The sequence below is a fragment of the Rhipicephalus sanguineus genome, chromosome 2 (assembly GCF_013339695.2).
Source record: "Rhipicephalus sanguineus isolate Rsan-2018 chromosome 2, BIME_Rsan_1.4, whole genome shotgun sequence".
Classification (NCBI taxonomy): Eukaryota; Metazoa; Arthropoda; class Arachnida; order Ixodida; family Ixodidae; genus Rhipicephalus; species Rhipicephalus sanguineus.
This window is the reverse complement of record NC_051177.1, coordinates 155,301,359-155,324,160: the sequence shown is the minus strand read 5'-3', so window position 1 is coordinate 155,324,160 and position 22,802 is coordinate 155,301,359. Positions and strand designations below refer to the sequence as shown.

The window sequence follows — 22,802 nt, the reverse complement described above, 5'->3', positions numbered from 1 at the left end:
AGATGCAATAAAGGCGTGTGCGAAGAGGATTAGCCTGGACCGCAGCAATATGCGAGGCACGGGAACTGATAATGCGGCCGTCATGACTGAATTCAACAGTGGTGTGTACCAGAAACTGAAAGCGGAAATTTCGTCATTGATCTTTGTTAGAAGTGATCTCGTCGTACCAGCTGAGATTATCACTGCTATTGACTTCCAATGGGGAAGAGAACACTGGTTCTATCGGAGAACACTTCCGATGTCGTGCCATTCTGGAGTGAAGTGGCGAACTACAGAGATGCATCAGGAAAAATTCCCTTCAAAGAACTTCTATACATATATAAATGTCGTGAAGTTCAAGCTCCAAAACAAAATGGCAACACCCGTGGCCGATGCCTTTCTGAGTGTGCGCTGAACCAAAAGTGCATAACAATTGCTGGCATGACAATTTATTCCCTAAATCAGTTCTGGTAAAGATTGGCCCTAAGGCGGCCTATACCGACTCGAGCAATCTGGAAGGTCCAATCAGCGCGAGCGTAAGCACGGAGTGTGAAATTTCAGACGGAGTAGATGAGGCAAATGTAGCCGATCACATTCTTGAACTTGTCTGGATATGCACATGTAGACACATGTAGGTCACATAGACTGCTTGTGCACATTGCATGACGAAAATGTGATAGCTGAAAATTTATTTGCTTTGAAACCGGTGACTGCGTGGTATTGCATTCAATCTAACTTCGCAATAAAAATAAAATATTTTATTTTATTGCGCCCATGTCGGCACCTACGTAGGGGCTGACGGGTGTAGGCCTCAGCCCCTGCATATGCGCCCACCATTTTATAACAGGCCAACTGCGGAGCTCAGCCGAATGTGAATTTTAGAAAAAAGCGGCGGTCAATTATCCAATGAAATCGAATACAATAAACGTTTCCTGCAATTTGCCCACGAACATTGCTCAGTACTTAATTAGATATATGTTGAACATATGTGAACTTAGGAACTGCATAAAGGTGAGACACTGAACGGCAACAATTATTCCCCATTTGTTTGAACGATTATTCAGGAACAACGTCATGTGTGATACAAAATAAACACACCCAAATAACTGATATCAGTCCCCATTTAAATCACTCCCTCCACTGTAACAAATATTTCTGCTTAGACTAAGTGACAGTTTCACTGCCTTGCACATAAGCCAATAAAATATATAAATGTAATTTCCGTCTTTATAAGTCCGACGATTTCAGTAGTGAATAGTTTTGCATTTATAGCTTAACATTGAATCAAACATGGGATATTATTGTAGAATTGCCCATGACGTCTATAAAATATTTGCTATACAAGTCAGGGATGCGATAAACAGCCAAAGCAGCCAGCAAACACAAATTTTCGGGACTATAACAAGCGCCGTGGACAGGTAGAAATAAACAGATACTTTGAAATTGTAAGCCTTATCTGATATAGCACGTTCGCAATATCGATCACAGTAAAATCATGTCATCTAAAAAATGTGGGCTGTAATCTAAAGGTGTGCCTATTAGTTTCATATGTTTTAACACGAAAGTGTTTTAAGCCGGGGCCCACCATGTACTTCCGTTACCGCATATAGTGTTCATAAAATGGACGCCAACAGGTGAGAAAGAAAAAAAAAACTAGTAAGAAAATCCGCCGCTTGGAATCGAACCCACGACGCTGCGGCCGCGACGGTATGCGCCCTATGCTAAACCAACTAAGCTAGTTTGACAGTTGCTGGACCCCTCACCAACGCGCCTTATATCTTTCATACATTTTCTCTCGCACGGTGTTCTCTGTCGGCTATGTAGGTAGGCGGGGCGGAGCGGGGTGTGGTGTCGCCGTCTGTGAGAGGTGAAAAGAAGTAATGCGTCACGATCGACACTTACTAGCGCTTACTCCGAAATTGCGTACAATATCGGAGGTCATGGTTAAAGCGTCTCGATACCAGCGAGGGACACTGGCCGCGCTGGCGTCGCCGAGGCACCCTAGACGCAGTTAAGGTCTCTGCGTTTCGCTTTGTGTTAGCGTGCGCCGGCTCATCGGAGTACTAGCATCCACATGCACCAACGGGATTGCTCCGCCGCAGACTCCTTCGATTGCGAGAGCACCGACTGACAAAACTGCTGCAACACGTGTTGCAGAAAGGACAAGATTTCGACGGGCGAATGTCGTGCCTTGGCGGAGCGAGACGCTGGCCTCTCTCCAAGTACACTCTAACCCAGGCCAGCGGGACGCCCGCGTTTGCGGCTCAAGGGAAGAACCTCTAAGAACTAGGCGTCAACATGGGTGCAAACACACCAATCGGTGCTATAGGCGCCAAACACGAATAGACATTGTACAAGTTCTCATATGTCACTGCAGAATAAGCACAACTTCTGCGTAGATACGTTTCACTTTCGTGTTATGCCGATTCCTATGACGGGGGGATCAGCCATGTTTTTTTAAAGCATGCAGTACTCTGGTACCCCAAGACCAACGCTCACTTCAGAATGCAGTGGGGATTGCTATCTGAAAATGGTGATACATGCGTAATGTTTCTCGTTAGTATAATGGGATGAAAAAACATCAACACGGGTTGTCGCTGGAGCCGGCATTTCGACAAGCGGGCTTGACTTCTTCAGGGCTGCAACTCAAACAGTTGCATCCTTGAAGAAGACAGGTCCACTTGTCAAAACGTCAGATTCAGCGACATCCCGTGTTGATAAATTTTTCAGCTCTTCAAGCTTCTATCCTCCTCCGTACTTCTACATTTTTAAAGACGATAGTCTTTCTTGGGTAACTTAAACACAAAAATTTTAGTCTGTCTCTATCTGTCTATCCGTCTGTCTCTCTGTCATCCTGTTTGTCGGTCTGTCACCCGATTCAGCGACCCGGCCAAAGTTGAACCACTTGCTTACCGCCCACCCATTTTGAACTGGTAGGGCTATTTATACTTGTGAACGTTGTCGATCAAAATGAAATATTACGCATTTCTGAGGTGCAACATCACTTGGTAGATATTAGGTGGTGCGTTCCTTTATTAGAAAATAAATACATACGTAATTCTAAAGACCCAAGTTCCTTAAGCTGCTCTGAAAATGCCATGCTATGCGCGCCGACAAATGCCCACGGGGGAAGGAAACCCTCTGCACACGCTCATGTTTCCCGACGTATTGCCAGAAAGCGTCCATATCTCACGCAGCGTAGAGTTACTGTATTGCTACTTTTAGGTAGCAGAGTTGCGCATCTGTCTTCCAAACGCCGCTAGCAACCTTGCATTGCGAAGAAGCTGCCACTTGGGTCAATTTTTCTGTTTCTCTACACCTCCGCTGCAGCGAATTGGATTGACACCAGGCATCGACAGTTAAGTTGATCACCGGTTTTCGACACGCCAAACATGTCGATCGGCGACACGGTAGGCAATTGTCGCCAGCAAACACAGAGAGCGGCTTCGCCGCATAACTGTGGTTGCTTGCCAGATCTATGCGCAACTCTGCTACCTAAAGGTATCATATACATTAACTCTAACGCAGCGCCTCCTCTATCGTGATTATACGGCATTTGCAGCGGAGCACGCAGATACGCGGCCAATTTTTTGGCTAGTATATTGCCATTTATTGATTGTAGGAATCAACTACGCACTTTTAAGCGGAGAATGCCTTGGATGTTTGCTTTGTTTTTTTGTAGAATTACATTGTGAGGTATCCTGAATCGCAGTTTTCCGCGAAAGTAAGGTCTTTTGCATTGTGCTTGGCTTCGAAAGGACGAATGGCGCTTACTCCGAAAGCGGATTTTTAATAAAAAAAGAAAGAAATGTAGGCAAATAGCCTGCAATGTATATAACCAAATATTCACGCATCAGTTCTAGGAAAGTCCTGTACCGATGACAGCGACGATGCAGTATGACCGAATAGCGGCAACGAGCGCATGGCGGCCTTGCGCCCATTAACATTTGACTCCTTTTGTTCCAAACTCAACCGCGTCATTTGTTTTTCGGCTCATGTTCGCTTAGTCCTCAGATTATTTTTCGTTTTGTGGTTCAGTTTCGACCAGTATATCAGTTCGCATATCACATATGGCTTAGGCTTCGGGCTTTTGCTTGGTTCTACACATTCATTCATGGAGCAATGTTCCAAACTCGGTAAAACATCTGGTAATAACACACTAAACCTTTGGTAGTATGTTCAGTGCTCTTTCTATTTACCACCACTTTAATATAGTTATTCCTGTATCTGAGAAAATACTGTTTTGATTGTTTCGCTTTCAGTCTAGGCTGTCAACACGATGGAGAAGGTGCCGACAGCTGGGTTTACGGGAACATTGGGTCCAAAGATTGCGACTGGAACAATGGCTACATCATGAGCTACAAGCATCACGAGTATAACAGGTTCAGGTTTTCCGAGTGCTGCAAGAGAGAAATTACGAATATGTACAAGTAAGAAAATTGCAATTGACTCAAAATGAGCTTGTGTAGCACCTCGAACCTGGATTCGTTTCTTTGCAGTCGCCCAGAGTATCGGTGCCTCATTCAAAAAAATCGCCTGAATACCGGAATATATACTTCCAAACTCCCAGGCACCGTGATGAGTCGTCAAAAATATTGCGAACTAATGAATGCAGAATACACCTACGTTAAGCTAGACAAAGTAAGTTGACGTTTCTCTTATATAAAATACAAAAATTCTACATCCTGTGACGCTGTCGTTTCTCGGGGGCTCCGCCAACGAAGAGGTAACCGGTACTTAAACATGCTTTACTTAATGGCAGCAAATCGAGCATTAAAGAAACCTCATCAGGTATATTACCAAATAGAGCGGAATGACAACCTAGGAAAGAAGGGAAGGATTCTCAGCCCTGCCTTGCGGCGAAAGTTATACACCTACAGCGTGGGCGAGAGTTATCGTGATATGCACCGCGTGATAGAAGGGGAAACGCCAGCACGTGAGTACACGTGTACAGATGCGATGGAAAGCGAGTTACATGGCGTGTATTTTTCACCTTGAGGTCCAGGTCACCTGCTGGGAACGTGCAAAGAATTACCACCAATACTACAAACCCCTTACAAGCATTTAGCTTGCAGTGTGTCGGCATTGTCCAAAATTGACGCGCTTGCCGTTCTTGCTATTATCTGTGAATCTTTCAAAAATACTGATCGCTGGCCTATGACCAATATCCTGAAGCCCACCACAAATGTACTCAGGTTTTTGGTCTTGTAGTAGAAAGGCGCTTCGGCATATTTTAAAGATATCAAGGCGAAAGCCTTAGATGACTGATCAAACGGGGAAATTGACCGCCGTCCGGCGTCGGTGTCTCCAGTCGGCGTCCACACGAGTGCTGGAAAAAGGAATCAAGTGATGGCATCACCATGTGACGTCAACATGTCGTCACAGATCGCCGAAATTCGTGACTTCAGCGTGACTTTATATTGCCTCGTCAAAGGTGGGCCGATCACGGAGGCAATGCGAAACCAGCCGAGGTGTCTGCGACCGTGGAGGCAGTGCAAAAGCACGTTGGGCGCAGAAAGATTTCAGAGGGAGGGCGGGCGGGGTCAACACATCGACTTGGATGAACAAGATGGCGTTCGCTTTCCAGTCGTCTTATATGAATGCGTAAGGGTGCCATGAGCTTTTTTAGATGCGAAGTAGGTTGTGCGCTGGCATTGTCCGTAGTTCTATTGGCGAATCTCCGCTTTCTAAAACCTACCATAACCATCTGTAACTTATTGAGCCCGCGCTCGCGCACAAGAGGTCTTCTTCGTCGTGTTCTTCGACCGCCTTGCTGATGATACATGCAGCAACAGCAACTACAGTGAATTCATGGTGTGCTCCACATGCAAGGACGCGTTAATATCGGGCAAGAAGCCTTTGATGGAGGGAACTTTAAGTCGACCCATGCGCTCCTTCGCATCCCCACGTGGTTCTCCTTAGTGGGAGATAGTGAACTGTTTTTCCACTGCAAGTCGTTCTTGTGTTTGGTAACCCGTTGTTGAGCACTGTGTATGTAGCTATTTACTCTATGCAGTCGGAAAAGGTCAAATGTAGTCTATTTACGGTGGAGGAAGACATTCGCCGAGACTTACGAACTTAATGCGTGTATCGATCACAGAACATAAGCCGCTTAAAACGGTATTTAACGATAACCGAACCTAGAATAGAGAGACAGAGGGTGATTGCAAGAAGGAGAAGAAAGAGATAGAAAGAGGCAGCGACAAATAAAAAGCGCTACAGAGAAAGAGATACAATGAACGGGAGAAAGAGAATTAAAGATAGAGTGAGAAAGAGAAATAAATATACAGAGAGAAAACCAGATATATAAAAGACAAAAAAGAGAAAAAAAATTACACCATCTCCCGCTAAAGGGGACCATGAGGTGATGCGAAGCCGGAGCACTTGCACGATCGCGTTCCGTTGGCGTTCGTTGGGCATGCTAGCGACCTCGCGTCGTGGAACGCAAAGAGGGACGCTACGCGCGTCGTATCTTCCATCTAGCCTGGCCATTAATTCTCACAGGGCGAGCGGGGAACGCGGTCGACAGGCGGGCGAGAGGGGGGCAGCGTAGGAGATGAGGGAGAAGGGGAGGGGACGCGCATGCGCTCGAGCTCATAGCGGCGTTGCGCAGGAGAGAATTTCGGCATGTCTAGCCCGCGTTTCAGAGGAAGAGGGGGAAGGGGGAGGGGAGACGGAAAGTGGAGAGGGGAAGGTGGAGAGGGGAGGGAGGGGGTATGGGAGAGGGAAAGTGGAGAGGAGAAGGGAAGAGGGAAAGTGGAGAGGGGTAGGGGAGATGGTGATTGGAGAGGAGGTGTGTGGAGAGGGTATGCGCATGCGCAGTAAGGGTGGTCACGCCGCACACCACAACCACCACCACCACCACCACCACCGGGATTGAGCTCCGCCTTAAGATACTTCGCATCTAAAAACTGGGCAGCGGTGAAGCATACAGTGTGTGCCGGTGTTTTCCACAGCAAAATCGCTGCTAATGGCAATGAGGGACATAAAAAGAAGAGACAGAAGAAGAAGGGCTTGACCGAGGTCATTCGCCACATTGTTTTCAGAGGTTTCTGTGATGGGGCACTACTGGATCCTAGCCTGAAAACGGGCATGTAGGGAAGGGTGCTTCAGCTTCACTAACGTCGTGAGAAAACTGCGTCGGAATGCAGCTTACCCTGCGGTGGTTCTTCTTCTTCTTCCCTACATGCCCGGTTTCAGTTACTTACGGTATGTACTGAAGGGTGTTTCAGCTCCACTAACGTCGCCTGCTATTTGTTGGGCTACCCTTTGCCTTCTTCATTTTTAGCGGACCGGCGGTGGTTCCTCTAATCTCGCAAATATAGTGTCACTCGCAAATTTTGTGTCATTTTGAGCGAGTACACTTACGCTCCCAGAATGGCACATTCGCAGCGCGCTGCTACACGAGAAAGAAAAGTGCACTTTGGAAATGATTATAATGGCGATGGGTACTTAAGTAGTACAACATATAGTTCTTATATCAGACAATGTTTATGTAATACTGTGTTACAACTATAACGGGCCCTTAAAATAAACTTTACGTACAAACGCGGCGGCTGCGGCTATTCCAAGGCGTGCGCTGGGCATGCCCTTGGCGGTCGTGGCTGTAAACTGCTCGAGAACGAGAATAACAGAGTAGTTTTCTGTGTTATATGTTTTAATGCATAAGAATATATCTAATAAGGAAAACGATAGTTTAAACAAATGCTGTGAACTCGGACAGTGGCACTGAATGTACAACAAAAACCATAACTAAAGTGGTGCGTGGGAACGTTAGTTGAAGCTGGCGCCCACTCCCCTCCTACTTTGCACCTACTTTCCCCCTCCTTGCGCCCGCACCAGTCATCCTCACCTTCACTTCTCTTTCCCAAACCGTGACGTACCGGTACTATACACGGCTATATCCATTACCCTACCCTCCTCCTTTCCGTTCTCGTCACCTTCCAATATCTCCTAACCATCACTTCCCTTTTCCACCACCTTGCCCTACTATAATTGGCATGGTAATGATACGCTTCACCCTCTCCTTCTCATATCCCTCCTCCTCACTTTCACCTCCCTTTCCCACCATCGTGATATACTATACAATAGACTCCAATGCAATGAATACTCTTCCCTCCTTCTTTCCCTTCTCACTTTCACAGCACTCGTCCTCACCGTCACTCTATTTTCACACCTCCTTGCTGTACTATGCTACACACGCTATGCAGTGTTTTACCCTACCCCTCCTCCTCCTTTTCCTCCTAATCACCGTCACTTTCCTTTCCTGCTTCCTTGTTATAATATACTACTAAACAGGGTTGTGTGGTACGTGGCTATATTATGCATGGCTATGCAACAGATAGCTTCGCCTGAGTAGTGATAAGTGACGACATGAGATTACTGGAGACATGAGACGAAAGGCTGAGGCCCTAAAATGATCCACACTGAAAATTCTAACAACCTGTGTCTCCCTGTGGTCGGCAGACCTATATCTGCCTAATTTGGCTAAATACGTGTTGCATAAAACTGGGGATAAGCAGGAACGTATACATACTACTTGTTTCTGCTGGTATGGTACTACTTCTTTCCACAGAGGTAGAGTTCAAGTACATGTGTAAGTTTCTAAAAAACGTTCTGCACTAGCGCACACTTTCGTACTAAACGTTACATTCCCAAATTCATAACTGCATGGTTGAACACAACTTGACAATCCATTTTGCAGCAAAAATTGTACAGATCCTTCACATCAGCTGAGAAGCCCTAAAGTCACCTGTTATAATATGCTTCCACGAACGTCACAACTCTTTTTGAATTGTTATGCGACAACATTTATATGAACACTTTCGGCTGATTTTTGCCGTCACCGTGATGTCACGGATATGTATACATGTGTATAAATAAAAAAAGGAAGAAAGAAATATAATGAGGAAAAAAATTCCGAAGGACGCCAACGGGATTTCAACCTGGCTCCGCGGCGCGCCGCTTCAAAGAACCCGGCCACACGCCGCGGCTGCACAGAACAACAACATCCATTTAAATACACCATTTAACGTTAATGAAACGCAGAGCTCGGGGCTGCATCAGCGTATGCCGAATCGCCCGAGAGATTCACGCTGCTGGCTTTCATGAAGGCGGTAGGGTGGAGAGCGGGTGGGGAGAGCGTTTGCTGCGCTCGGTGGCGGCAACGACTGAGCGAGTGAGTGCGGTGCGCGCAACGCAGGGTGAGGCGGACAGGTGCCAGAGGGGTGCGGGCAGTGATGCGGCGGGGGAGCTTCGACAGCGGCGACGCAACGCCGCGCGTGCCGTTTGGCGTGCGCAGGTTTCATTGTCTTTTTGCGCCGACGCCGGGCGGTGAGACCTTCTGCTACTGATGATGGTTGTCCTTTCACAATCCACGATAAAGTTGGTGAAAGTGAAGACGACCATTATAACTAGTTGTGCGCAGAGCTTATTTATCTTGTCCTCGAATTTCTGGTGCGCTAGAACCAAACGTCTCAAGGCCTAAATATTCCATCTTAAATCCCGGCCACTGCAACCTAAAGCGTTGCTTAAAGATAACGGAGCTTCGACGGCGCGGAGGGGTACCGGCTAAGGAGCTTTGCTCCTAAAACTGGCTCGTTTCTGTGCCCACTAACAATGTGGAACGCTGAGTAAACATACAGTGCCTCGATGGCCGCTCCTCCGGGGGCGCGCGCATCAAGGCACCCTAAGTAAACAACGCGTCGAACGCGACCACGCGGCAGGAGGCGCGGAGGGGTCCCTCCGCGCGCCAGGGTTTAAAAAAAATATCTCGAAGAGCGTTGGGTTGTAGCGCGCTGCTCAAACACGAAGATGTCACATCCGTAACAGTTGTTAATTCGCACTCGTGATGTGTATCCGCCTCGTGCGTCGGTATGGTGGCGCCACCGCTCGGCTCAGGCGGTTGCACCCTCTCGCAACCCCTCATAGGATCCCGTGCATTTTGAGTGAAATTTGCGATTCCGTTGCGCAAAAGCAAACTAGCGCCATCTCTCGACAATACGCCACACCGACGACGCAACACATCCTCTTGCTTCCACCGATATGCTATGCTCCAAGGTGAACCCTCTCTCCACTTTCTTTTATTTCTTTCGGTGGCCGTGAGAGCGCGCGCTGTGCACTGTGCAGTCGACAGTGCACCCGACAAATGCGGCTGGGACCGTCGCCTGCGACCCGTCTTCCTTAGACGTTGCAACGTTAATATTGTGTAAGGCGGTGGCCACACGTCGGACGATGAACCCCGATGCCCCGATTTCGTTCAGCCTCCGTCTCATCAACGGCAATGTTTCAGACGCCTCAGTTGTGTACTTTTGTCCGGTGGTTACTGGACAAGATGGCCTCCTGCAAGACCGCGTTTTTCCAAGTCAGCTGTGTGTGTAGTCTCGGCGTCGTAGCAGTTTGATGACGCGAGGACGTCAACTGGTGCTACATCGTGGGAACCGCTGAAGTGACTGCAAGCTTGACGACATTGTGCCAGAGTATTCTAGCGTACTGTACGCGCACGATTGTGCTACTTAAAATACCGCGCTTGGCCTCGCGCGTCAACCTGGTACGCCTGCGTGCAACAAGTGTGTTGTTATCGTTGTTGCGTCGGTTAATATTGAATTGCAATTGGAATACCGTTTTTGGAAAGGTAAGTGAAGCTGTAAGTAGTTGCTTTTCTATACGCTCGCTACTCCACGATCATTACTTCTAGAATCGTATTTTAGATGCGAAGTATCTTAAGGTGGAGCTCAATCCGGTGGTGGTGGTGGTGGTGGTGTGCGGCGTGACCATCCTTGCTGCGCATGCGCATACCCTCGCCACACACCCCCTCTCCACTCACCCTCTCCCCTTTCCATCTCCACTTTCCCTGTCCACTCTCCCTCTCCCCTCCTTTCTCCCATACCCCTCTTCCCTCCCCCTTTCCACTCTTCCTCTGAAACGCGGGCTAGACCAAAACTAGGTGGCTTTGGCTAGACATGCCGGAATTCTCTCCTGCGCAACGCCGCGATGTGCTCGAGCGCATGCGCGTCCCCTCCCCTTCTCTCTCCTCTCCTACGCTGCCCCCCTCTCGCCCGCCTGCCCTGTGAGAATTAACGGCCAGGCTAGATGGAAGATACGACGCGCGTAGCGTCCCTCTTCGCGTTCCACGACGCGAGGTCGGTAGCATGCCCAACGAACGCCAACGGAACGCGATCGTGCAAGTGATCTGGCTTCGCATCGCCTCATGGTCCCCTTTAGCGGGAGATGGTGTGATTTTTTATGTTGAGCTGCACGTACCAAAGGAGAATCTAGCATACGAGATACATTACACGCGTGCGCATTTCCTATATAAATCTGAGTAATGCCACGCGTGCGCATTTCCTATTAAGTCTGAGTAATGCCATGCTCAATTTAAAGCGCATGTGTTAGAGGATTGTGGCTTCAATGGTGAAAGTGATTAGATATTCCGAAATATGTGATTGCAATGCAGTTAGAACTTTCTCATATGTTAACACGGTCTGTGAACAAAAAAAAGCGCTGTGCGAATGTTTGGTGGTCATTTACTAAAGTACGTTCACGCATTATTATGCACATGTGTGACGGCTGTTGAAACGTTCAGCGAGTTAGATTTTGGTTTGGTTTTCTTGGCCTAGTTGAGTGCTACGATTGTTGGGCGAAGATAAAAACGCGTGTCTTTTGTGCGATTCTTAAGCAGGCATACAGCCGTAATATTCATTGTTGTTGTACTGTTTGGGGCGTTCAATAAAACAAGAATGCTGTTTTGTACTGGAACATTTTTTTTTCATCTGTGTTAAAATATCACGCAAACAACTTGGACACATGCACGTAAGAAGCGTACGCAGTGCGTCGCGCGCACGCACAAAAAATGGGCCTGTCATTTTAAAACAAATAATACGGAACAACTGACGTAACAAACGGCATGGTTGTCTAGTGGAGCAGCGTCGGCAGTACAAATCTCAAACCAGAATGAAACATGAATAGAAAAACGGCGAGTAACGAGCGCTTTGCCCACGGCTTCTATGAGCCGCGCGTATCCACCTTTCTCCACCGTTCACCGTTGGTGGCGCCACCAGTACAACTCAAAGCAGCAGCACACGAGGCGGATACCTGCGCTTTCTTTTCGAATGCCCTTCCTTGTGTTTAAGCAGTGCGCTGCAAGTGTCGAGCTGTACCTGTTGTTAGTTCACTATTGTCATGTGTGAGTTTGTTTCGTCAGTCTTTTACGCTCGACCGGCGCGTTGCAAGAATTGAGCTGCTTGCCATTCTTCGTGTGACATTTAAAAGAAAAAAAAAGACAAGGCGCGCGTTGCGCAGAAAAATTTCACCATCTCCCACTAAAGGAAACGATGTGGGGATGCGAAGGAGCGCGTGGGTCGACTTAAAGTGCCGTTCATCACGGGCCCCTTGCACGATGTTAACGCGTACTTGCATGTTGAGCACACCATGAATTCACTGTAGTTTCTGTTGCTCTTACTCGTCCCAAAATCTTATCGGAGCAGGCCACGCCGGTTCATCGCGCGTCTGCAGAATCTCGTTCCCAGGCGCAACCACGTGATTGCTAAGAGAGTGTAAGTGGGAGAGGCCACAGCGTATTACCAAGCCGCTTACACAGACCCAAACGCGCTACCTCGTGCCAGTGAGTTCTGCCTAGGATACAACGCATTGGTTCATCGCGTGGCTGCAGAATCTCGTTCGCCGACGCCATCACATGATTGCTGAAAGAGTGTAAGGGGGAGAGGCCACAGCGTCTTATTCAGCCCCTTACATAGGCCCGAACGCGCTAGCGCATACCAGCACACGCGGTTTTGTCTGCGTTACGCCAAGCTAGAACAGCATACGGTAGCTCGAGCCCCTAAAGTGCTCTGCACGTATCATCATCAAGACGGTCGAAGAACAAGACGAAGAAGACTTCTCCTTGACGTGAGCGTGCGCACTTCACGTATCATCATCAAGGCGGCCGAAGAACAAGACGAAGAAGACCTCTCATTGGTGCGAGCGGGCGCTCATTATGTTATGGATGGCTATGGTAGGTTTTAGAAAGCGGACGGTCACCAATGGACCTACGGACAAAGCCCAGCGCAAAAGATGCTTCCCATCCAAAACAAGGCGCGCAGCTCAATAAAAAGTGTCGAAACGTACATAGTCGCTTGCGTCCCATTTCTAGGGAGCTTAGCTCATTGGTTGCATTCGTACAACGAGCAACTGCTTATTAATAATATGGATGGAGGCTATGTGCGAGGCCGCGGTTAAGAGCTAATGTCTCCACCTCACGGTATGTTAAGGCGTCGACAAGTTCGCACTTCTATTGGAAACGCGCCGAATTGCACGGGCGCCTAGCAACGGCGAAATTGCAGCAGCTAATCGCGGAAGCCGCGGTCATTTCACTCTATCGCTCCCAGACGGCGACACCACCCCGCTGACCGAGCACTGTGAGAGAAAAGTGTGAGATATAAAAGGCACATTTATAAACCCTCCAGAGTGTGTGACCGTGGCGCAGTGCATAGCATGCCCGGCATCTGTTGTCGTAGACTAAGAGCACATGGGTTCGACTCCCGCTGTTTTTCTCACCTTTTCTTTGTCATCTGATCGTGTGCATTTTTTCGACGTGATTTCCGTGACCGAAGTACATCAGAAAAGTCTTGGTGGACCCCGGAGTAAAACAGCTCCGTGTTAAAAAAAAATAACAAGAAAACATAATTTTAAAAGAGGACCTCATTATTCTTTTCCGTGCGCTGGGTAGTGCGAAAAGAAAATATTGCCGCGAGTCTTATATTTCATGAGTGTAAGCTTCACCCACAAAGACTGTGGGCAACGCGCTTCGCAGGCCTCGCCGTGATGTGTAGGAAGCTTCGCGATTGTTTTGGAACAATCTGTTAAGATTGCGCGCCGCACCAGAATGTTCCAGCTTTGTCGAGAGATAACGCCGCCACCAGCGATATCGCTGGAAAGTTCGATAGCGCCTGTATAAAAGCCGACGCGCTTGACTGCTAGTCAGTTGATCGACGGACGACGCCCTGTTGGCCGCTATCATTGTACAGCGTGTATTGCTGTAGTTCTAGTTCTCATTTTCCCGGCCACAAGTTCGGCCAAACAAACAGTTTCAATCTGCAAACGCCGTCTGCTGTCTTCGTCGACGTCACGACCACGTGACATCTGGTGGAGGTGCTGCTTCGTGATCCGGACACCACCGCGGAGCGCTGACCCAAGCCCAAGCCGCGAAGAAGACGACTCTAAGGACAACCCGAATCCTCGAACCAGCCGCCGGCAGAAGGGACTACAGCCAGAGTACGGGCTCCTTCCCGAAAACGCCAGGCAGCCGAAGACCGTCACATCGACCGCCGAGACGATGACTGACGCAGTGCCCCCTACGGCGATCGTGATGCAGCCACCCAGGGAGCCGCCGACGTTCCGTGGTTCGCCATGTGAAGACCCCGAGACTTGGCTCGAGACCTTTGAAAGGGTCTCAACATTTAATAACTGGAACTGCGAGGACAAGCTGCGCCACGTATACTTCTACCTAGAAGACGCCGCGAGGACGTGGTTCGAGAACCGAGAATCCGCCCTACAAACATGGGATCTCTTTCGGACGACGTTCCTAAGCACGTTCACGAGCGTGGTCCGCAAGGTACGGGCCGCGGCTATGCTGGAGACCCGTGTGCAGCTGCCCAATGAAAATATTGCCATCTACACGGAAGAGATGAATCGCCTGTTTCGACACGCCGACCCAAGTATGCCCGAAGAGAAGAAAGTAAGGTTCCTCATGCGGGGTGTCAAAGAGGAACTCTTCGCTGGATTGATAAGGAACCCGCCGAAGACGGTCGCTGAATTCGCATCGGAGGCTTCCACGATCGAGAAAACGCTTGAGCTTCTCGGCTACAAGCTACGCCGACGTTCAAGCCCTAGGACCCGCCGACCTGCGTGAGACGATTCGAGCAATCGTGCAAGAGGAGTTGCGAAAAATTCTACCTCCGTCGCAACCTCAAGTAGAGTCCATCGCCGACGTCGTGCGCCAGGAGATCCAGCATTCACTCGGCGCGCCTCAGCTAGCAGAGCCGCAGCCGCCAGCTATTAGCTATGCTGCTGCAGCCCGCCGTCATGCTCCTCCTCCACGCCCCCGCCAAGACGCCACACCGCCGCAGTACCGTCGCCAGACGCCGCCGCCACCACCGACGCGATACCGCCCACCAACCGGCCAGCGATACATGCCGAGGAAGACCAACGCTTCGCGCCCCCGACCATCGTCCACTCTGCTACCACTGCGGAGAAGCCGGCCACACCTACCGCCGCTGCCAGTATCCACAGATGGGACTGCACGGGTTCGCCATCGACGCGCCGCGTCCACAACAGGGTGAGCGACCACGTGACATCGCCGACTATCTGGCAGAAGCGCAGTGGACCCCTCGAGGACCTTCCCGATCGCCGTCGCCAGGCCGCCACACCTCTCCCCAATGCCGCCAGTACACTGGCCCATTCCGGGGCCGGTCTCCTAGCGCGTATCCGGAAAACTAAGGGCAGCAACCGATGGAGGTGCGGTTGCTGTACGACGAAACTTCGAAGATCCTACGCCGCCGACGACGACGCCACGACGAAACCTTCAGGACACGACGCGAAACAGACAGAGCCCTGACGACGAAACATCGCGGACCGAAGTAGACCTTACCATGCAACTTGGAAGCAGGGGAGCAAACCGACGTAGCCGTGACCTGACGCCACGTACTAACTGCAACTCGAGACGACGAACTAGCGACCTCGATGTTCTTATTGACGGCCACAACGTCACCGCTCTTGTCGATACTGGAGCCGACTATTCCGTCATCAGTGGGCCGTTCGCAGCACAGTTGAAGAAAGTTAGGACTGCTTGGGAAGGCCCCAAGATCCGGACAGCTGGAGGCCATCTGATAACGCCTATTGGTGCCTGCACGGCACGAGTCACCATCAATAACCGGACTTATCCTGCGAGCTTTGTAATTCTACAAAACTGCTCCAGGGATGTGATACTGGGAATGGACTTCCTAAGTGACCACGGCGCCGTCATCGACCTGAGGTCTGAGTCGATAACACTGAACTCAGACAAAGCGCTCCCGCCCCACGCGATGCCAGGCAACCATGCATTGAATGTGATAGAAGAGCAGGTGACCATTCCGCCGCGCTCCAGCATCATTATTTCCGTCGGCACCGAAAAACCTGCGAACCTTGAAGGCGTCATCGAGGGCGATCAGCACTTACTCCTGAATCGTCAAATTTGCGTCGCACGAGGTATAGCCGAGCTACGTGACGGTAAAGCAAAAGTAGTGCTGACAAACTTCAGCCACGAATATAGGCACCTCAACTTCGGTACGACGGTTGCCTACATCGACGAATGTGTAGCCGCCAGCGATGCTTTCGCCCTCTTCGATGCTGCCGAACCTGCTTCGACGAATAGAGTTCCCGAACCGGATTTTGACGTCAACCCGAGCCTTCCGAAGGCCAAACAAGACCAGCTCAAAACCCTGCTCTTGCAATACAAGGACTGTTTCTCGTCGTCATCGCGGGGCCGACAAACGCCCCTTGCGAAGCACCGCATTATTATAGAAGAAAATTCTCGACCACTCCGTCAGAGCCCATACAGAGTTTCTACTCGAGAGCGCGACGCGATAAAGAAACAAGTGGACGAGATGCTACGCGACAACATCATCCAGCCGTCCAAGAGCCCGTGGGCGTCACCCGTGGTGTTAGTGAAGAAGAAGGACGGGACACTGCGCTTCTGCGTTGATTACCGGCGCCTGAACAAAATAACGAAGAAGGACGTGTACCCCCTCCCACGAATAGACGACACCCTGGATCGACTTCACAACGCGACGCACTTTTCGTCGATGGACCTCAAGACCGGCTACTGGCAAGTCGAAGTCGACGAGAGAGACCGAGAAAAGACTGCCTTTATAACACCCGACGGCCTCTTTGAGTTCAAGGTCATGCCTTTTGGTCTTTGCTCGGCACCTGCGACGTTCCAGCGTGTCATGGACACCGTACTGGCCGGATTGAAGTGGCAGACGTGCCTTGTGTATTTAGACGACGTCGTCGTGTTTTCCTCGACCTTCGACGAGCATCTCCGGCGGCTTGAGGCAGTACTTCAAGCAATTAAGGCCTCTGGACTGACCCTGAAGCCAGAAAAGTGCAGATTCGCGTATGACGAGCTCTTGTTTCTGGGTCATGTGATCAGCAAGTCTGGAGTGCCTTGTCAGAAAAGGAGGTTGTTTATCTGTCAGAGTGACTGCATGCGCAATGAGCTTGCTTTTGGTGATATTTCTGTTAGTTTTTGTATCTTCGATTTGTCATGTTTTGTTTCTTCTTTTTCGTTTTCACTGCGCAGGTATATATTGCGTGGTTTGACGAATAAAACTTTGTTGTAAGTCAGCGCTGTTGTCTGTGTCCTTCTCTGCCTGGTCCTTCGTCTTTCGCGCTGTTTCCCTCCAATAATGTCGTACCAACTCGCCCAAGCAACCACTTTAGCTGCACTTTATCTGGAGTGCGCCCAGACCCGCGGAAAACAGCTGCCATCGCCGACTTTGCGCCACCCACCGACAAGAAGGCCGTGCGCCGATTTCTCGGCTTATGTGCCTATTACCGACGCTTCGTCAAAAACTTTTCACGGATCGCCAAACCACTGACGCTTCTCACGAAGAATAACGTGGAATTCAGGTGGGAAACGGCGCAAGTGCAAGCCTTTCAAGAACTTAAACGACGCCTGCAGACGCCACCCATACTTGCGCATTTCGACGATTGCGCCGATACGGAAATAAACACCGACGCAAGCAGCGTAGGACTCGGTGCCGTCCTTGTGCAAAAGACTGACGGGCTTGAAAGGATTATCAGTTATGCTAGCCAGTCACTATCCAAGGCAGAAGCAAACTATTCCACAACAGAAAAGGAATGCCTTGCCATTCTCTGGGCTACGTCAAAGTTTCGCCCCTACCTCTATGGCAGGCCCTTCAAAGTTGTCAGTGACCATCACGCCTTATGTTGGCTAGCTAACTTGAAGGACCCTTCAGGTCGTCTCGCACGATGGAGTCTGAGGCTTCAAGAATTCGATATTACCGTCGTGTACAAGTCTGGACGAAAACACTCTGACGCCGACTGCCTGTCTCGTGCCCCCGTCGACGCGCCACCGCAAGACGACGACGATGACTGCTTCCTCGGAACTATAAGTGCCGACGACTTCGCCGAAAGGCAACGGGCCGACGCGGAACTGGGGGGCCTTATTGAGTACCTCGAGTGCAAGACCGCCGTGGTTCCGAAGGTATTCAAGCGAGGACTGCCGTCGTTTTGCTTACGGAACGGCGTTCTCATGAAGAAGAACTTCTCGCCACTTCGAACCGACTACCTTCTCGTCGTGCCCTCATCATTGCGACCAGAAGTCCTCCAGGCCCTACACGACGACCCGACGGCTGGACACCTCGGTGTTTCCCGAACGCTCGCCAGAGTACAGGAAAAATACTACTGGCCACGCCTTGCTGCCGACGTCGCCCACTACGTTAGGACTTGCCGAGATTGCCAGCGACGGAAGACACCGCCGACTAGGCCAGCGGGACTTCTGCAGCCAATCGATCCACCTCACCGGCCGTTCCAGCAAATCGGGATGGACCTACTGGGGCCGTTCCCGACGTCGACTTCCGGCAACAAGTGGATCGTCGTAGCGACTGACTACCTGACCCGCTACGCCGAGACAAAGGCCTTGCCCAAAGGGAGTGCCGCCGAGGTAGCCAAGTTCTTCGTGGAGAACATCGTCTTGCGTCATGGTGCCCCAGAGGTCCTCATCACAGACAGAGGTACCGCCTTTACTGCGGACTTAACTCAGGCGATCTTGAAGTACAGCGAGACGAGCCACCGCCGCACCACCGCCTACCACCCGCAGACCAATGTCCTCACCGAGCGTCTAAATAAGACCATCGCCGACATGCTCGCCATGTACGTCGACTTTGAGCACAAGACGTGGGACGCCGTCCTTCCGTATGTGACCTTCGCTTACAACACGGCCGTCCAAGAAACGACGCAGATGACGCCGTACAAGTTGGTCTACGGAAGGAGCCCGGCGACGACGCTCGACGCCATGTTACCCAACGTCACCGACGAAGAAAATGTCGACGCCGCCGCTTACTTACAACGTGCCGAAGAAGCTCGACAGCTGGCCCGCCTGCGCATCAAGACCCAGCAGCACACCGACAGCCGCCGCTACAATCTTCGACGACGCTTCGTCGAGTACCAGCCCGGCGACCGTGTCTGGGTCTGGACGCCAATACGACGACGCGGACTGAGCGAGAAGCTTCTTCGACGACACTTCGGACCGTATAGGGTACTTCGACGTCTCGGCGTACTCGACTACGAGGTTGTCCCCGACGGCATCACGAACTCCCAGAGGCGCTGAGCTCGACCCGAGGTCGCGCATGTGGTGCGCCTTAAACCGTACTATGCTCGTTAGCGCACCTGAGGACTCTAATGTTTGCTTTCTTTATTAGTTTTCTTTAGTATTGCATGCATTCATGTTCTGTTTTTAAGAATCGGGACGATGCGTTTTCAGAGGGGGGCATTGCCGCGAGTCTTATATTTCATGAGTGTAAGCTTCACCCACAAAGACTGTGGGCAACGCGCTGCGCAGGCCTCGCCGTGATGTGTAGGAAGCTTCGCGATGGTTTTGGAACAATCTGTTAAGATTGCGCGCCGCACGAGAATGTTCCAGCTTTGTCGAGAGATAACGCCGCCACCAGCGATATCGCTGGAAAGTTCTATAGCGCCTGTATAAAAGCCGACGCGCTTGGCTGCTAGTCAGTTGATCGACGGACGACGCCCTGTTCGCCGCTATCTTTGTACAGCGTGTATTGCTGTAGTTCTAGTTCTCATTTTTCCGGCCACAAGTTCGGCCAAGTAAACAGTTTCAATCTGCAAACGCCGTCTGCTGTCTTCGTCAACGTCACGACCACGCGACAATATCGTTATGTATTGGCATGCGCTATCTTCGACCTCTTCTTTCTCTCAGTCATCTTCTACTTCGCTCCCAAAGAGTGCCCCGATTTCTCCTGCGCGGGTTGTAATAGCTCTGTTGTGTGAGAGAATGAGTTCAGAGAGAGAGAGAGAGAAAGAAAAAAAAAGCCGCCAGATCCCATGCATTGTGAGAATTGATGTAATGCGAAGCAGCCAGCAAAGAGCTGCATACATCGCCTCTGCTGTCATTGAGGAAAATGCGTGCCACTCATGTTATTTATCTTCGTTACACAGTAACGTCCCGCAATACCAATTTCGGGGAAGACCAAGCTAGCGAAACTGGCCGCCAGGGCACCATGAGCGTGGCACAAAAGTCATGCTGTACATGACATGCGTGTCATGATTTTCATGTTAAGTCGTGTTATTTATGTTCGTCACACAGTCACGTCGCGCAATACCATTTCCCGGGTAGATCAATGAAGCGAAACTGCTGCCAGCGCACCATGAGCGCGGCGCGTAAGTAATGCTGTACATGACATGCTTGTCATTATTTCCATGTTAAGTCTTGTTATTTATGTTCGTCACACAGTCACGTCACGCAATAGCAATTTTGGTGTATATCAAGGCAGCGAAACGGCCGCCAGCGCACCATGACCGCGGCACGTAAGTCATGCTGTACAGGACATGCGTGTCATGAATTGCATGTTAACTCATTTTATTTATGTTCGTTACACAGTAACGCCGCGCAGTACCAGTGTTGGTATATATCGAGCTAGCGAAACGGCCGCAAGCGCACCATGAGCGTGGCAAGTTATCGTGCTGTACATGACATGCGTGTCATGATTTGCACGTTAGGACCTGTCAGTTATGTTCATCATACACTCTTGCCACGCCGTATCAATTTTGGTATATATCAAGTTAACGGAACGGCCGTAAGAGCACCAAGACTGTGGCATGTATATCATGTCGTTCATCACACGCATGTCATGATTTTCACGTTATGACTCGTCATTTATGTTCGTGCTACAGTCATGTTATGCCATGCCAATTTTGGTGTACATTCGATTAACGAAACCAGCAGGAGAGCCCAAAGTCGTAGGCGGCTACATAGATAGATAGATAGATAGATAGATAGATAGATAGATAGATAGATAGATAGATAGATAGATAGATAGATAGATAGATAGATAGATAGATAGATAGATAGATAGATAGATAGATAGATAGATAGATAGATACGGTCAAAGTCGCAGAAGTTCGCTAAGAAATGCTTCGCATTTAAAAAAATTACACCATCTCCCGCTAAGGGAACCATGTGGTGATGCGAAGCAGCGGAGAGATGGTTCGCTTGAGCTGGAGATAGCGTAATTCTCTTTAGGAGCTGGCTCACCAGGTTCTTAAGCTGGGGCGAAGTACCGCGCCCTAAGCTGCATCCATCCATTCAAAGCGTCGTGGAACGCGAAGAGGGACGCTATGCGCGTCGTGTCTTCCCTCTAGCCTAGGCGTTAATTCTCACAGGGCGAGCGGGAACGCGGTCGACAGGCGCGCGAAAGGGAGGAGAGGAGAGGGGGAGGCTAGGTGGAGTGAAGGGAAGGTGTGTGGAGAGTGTTTGCGCATGCGCAATAAGGCTGGTTTGGAAGCACACCACCGGATTGAGCTCGGCCATAAGCTGCTTCGCATCTAAAACATGGTTGACCCCTCAATAATAGGAAACGGTATGACACGAAAGTGAAACACGTCCTCGCAATATTAGTTAAAGGGGTCATGAAGCACCCCTTGGGCTTGTTGAAAAAAGACAACCTGTGGAAAGCTGACACGGCTAAGAAATGCTCTGCAAAATATTACAGTTGTGCGCGCCGCGTAAAGGCCACAAGCGGAGCGCGAAGTTGCTGTTTCCTCAGGCGCCCTCTTTTGAAACAGATGCCGGTTCTCACTCTCGTCGGTGGGCGGGGCGTCTGCACGTTGACGTCGCGGAGACATGGCGTGCTTATTGGCCGATAGCCGGATGAGATGCGCTTCTTGCCACCTAACTCCGCTGATTCTTGACGGATTCGAGAAACTTTTGCGGCAATCGATTAGGGAGGCAGTAAACTCCGATACTAAGGTCATTAGATCATTAGTTGGAAATGTGGCTCATGACCTCTTGAAATGTGCAATATACATTCATATACGAGAGCTTGCACAATATCTAGTGGTGTTTCACAGTTATAGCACCACTTGATGCAGACCCATCCAGGTTGACGCTTGGTAACACATCTCCACCCCGGTGACTACCGTCCATGAACATTATTAAACCACTGTGGTAGCTACGGTATTTTACGTGCACCTGGACACATCATATGGTAAATTCCGCACAAAGATAGCTTCAACATACACATAATAAACACTAACTCGACATGCCCTGTTTCAAGCCGTCCTGATTTGAGGAGACAAATGGCAAGGTGTGCAGGTTGCAGCAAAGTGGATCTTACGAGGTGTAAACAAACCACACGCTTGCGCAGGAAAACATAGCTCTGTTTGTAATTGCATTATAATTGGAGAAGGTTAAGAAAACTGCGTTTGTTTGGCACCTGCCACGTCACAGCAAGGCGTGATACGTCAAACTTTGTTCACATGCACCTCATAAGTATTCAATTATTGCATCGGGAACTGCCGATAATTGTGATGACGAATCAACATGACAACGCCCATGCAGACGCGACCACAAGCTTCGATCTGAACTAGCGCTTGCTACTTACTTGCCCACTGCCCTAACAGCAGTAAATAAACGTCGGAATCGGCTATCGCTTTGTATGATCTCATGCTGAGGACAACGTGTCAGGTACGTTTGGTGCTTATTATAAAGATTAGCTGTTTGTTCAGCTACGCCTGCTAAGCCTTGC

The 22,802-nt window shown here is 49.9% G+C and overlaps 1 protein-coding gene across 1 annotated transcript in view; it reads left to right on the top strand.

Moving 5' to 3' along the window:
* LOC119383825 (venom metalloproteinase antarease-like TtrivMP_A) overlaps positions 1-22,802 on the top strand; it is a 162,211-nt gene that overhangs the window by 123,337 nt on the left and 16,072 nt on the right. The window contains exons 11-12 of the mRNA XM_037652112.2: positions 4,242-4,409; positions 4,479-4,620. Coding sequence (XP_037508040.1) covers positions 4,242-4,409; positions 4,479-4,620 — 310 coding nt within the window. The remainder of the gene's footprint in view (positions 1-4,241; positions 4,410-4,478; positions 4,621-22,802) is intronic.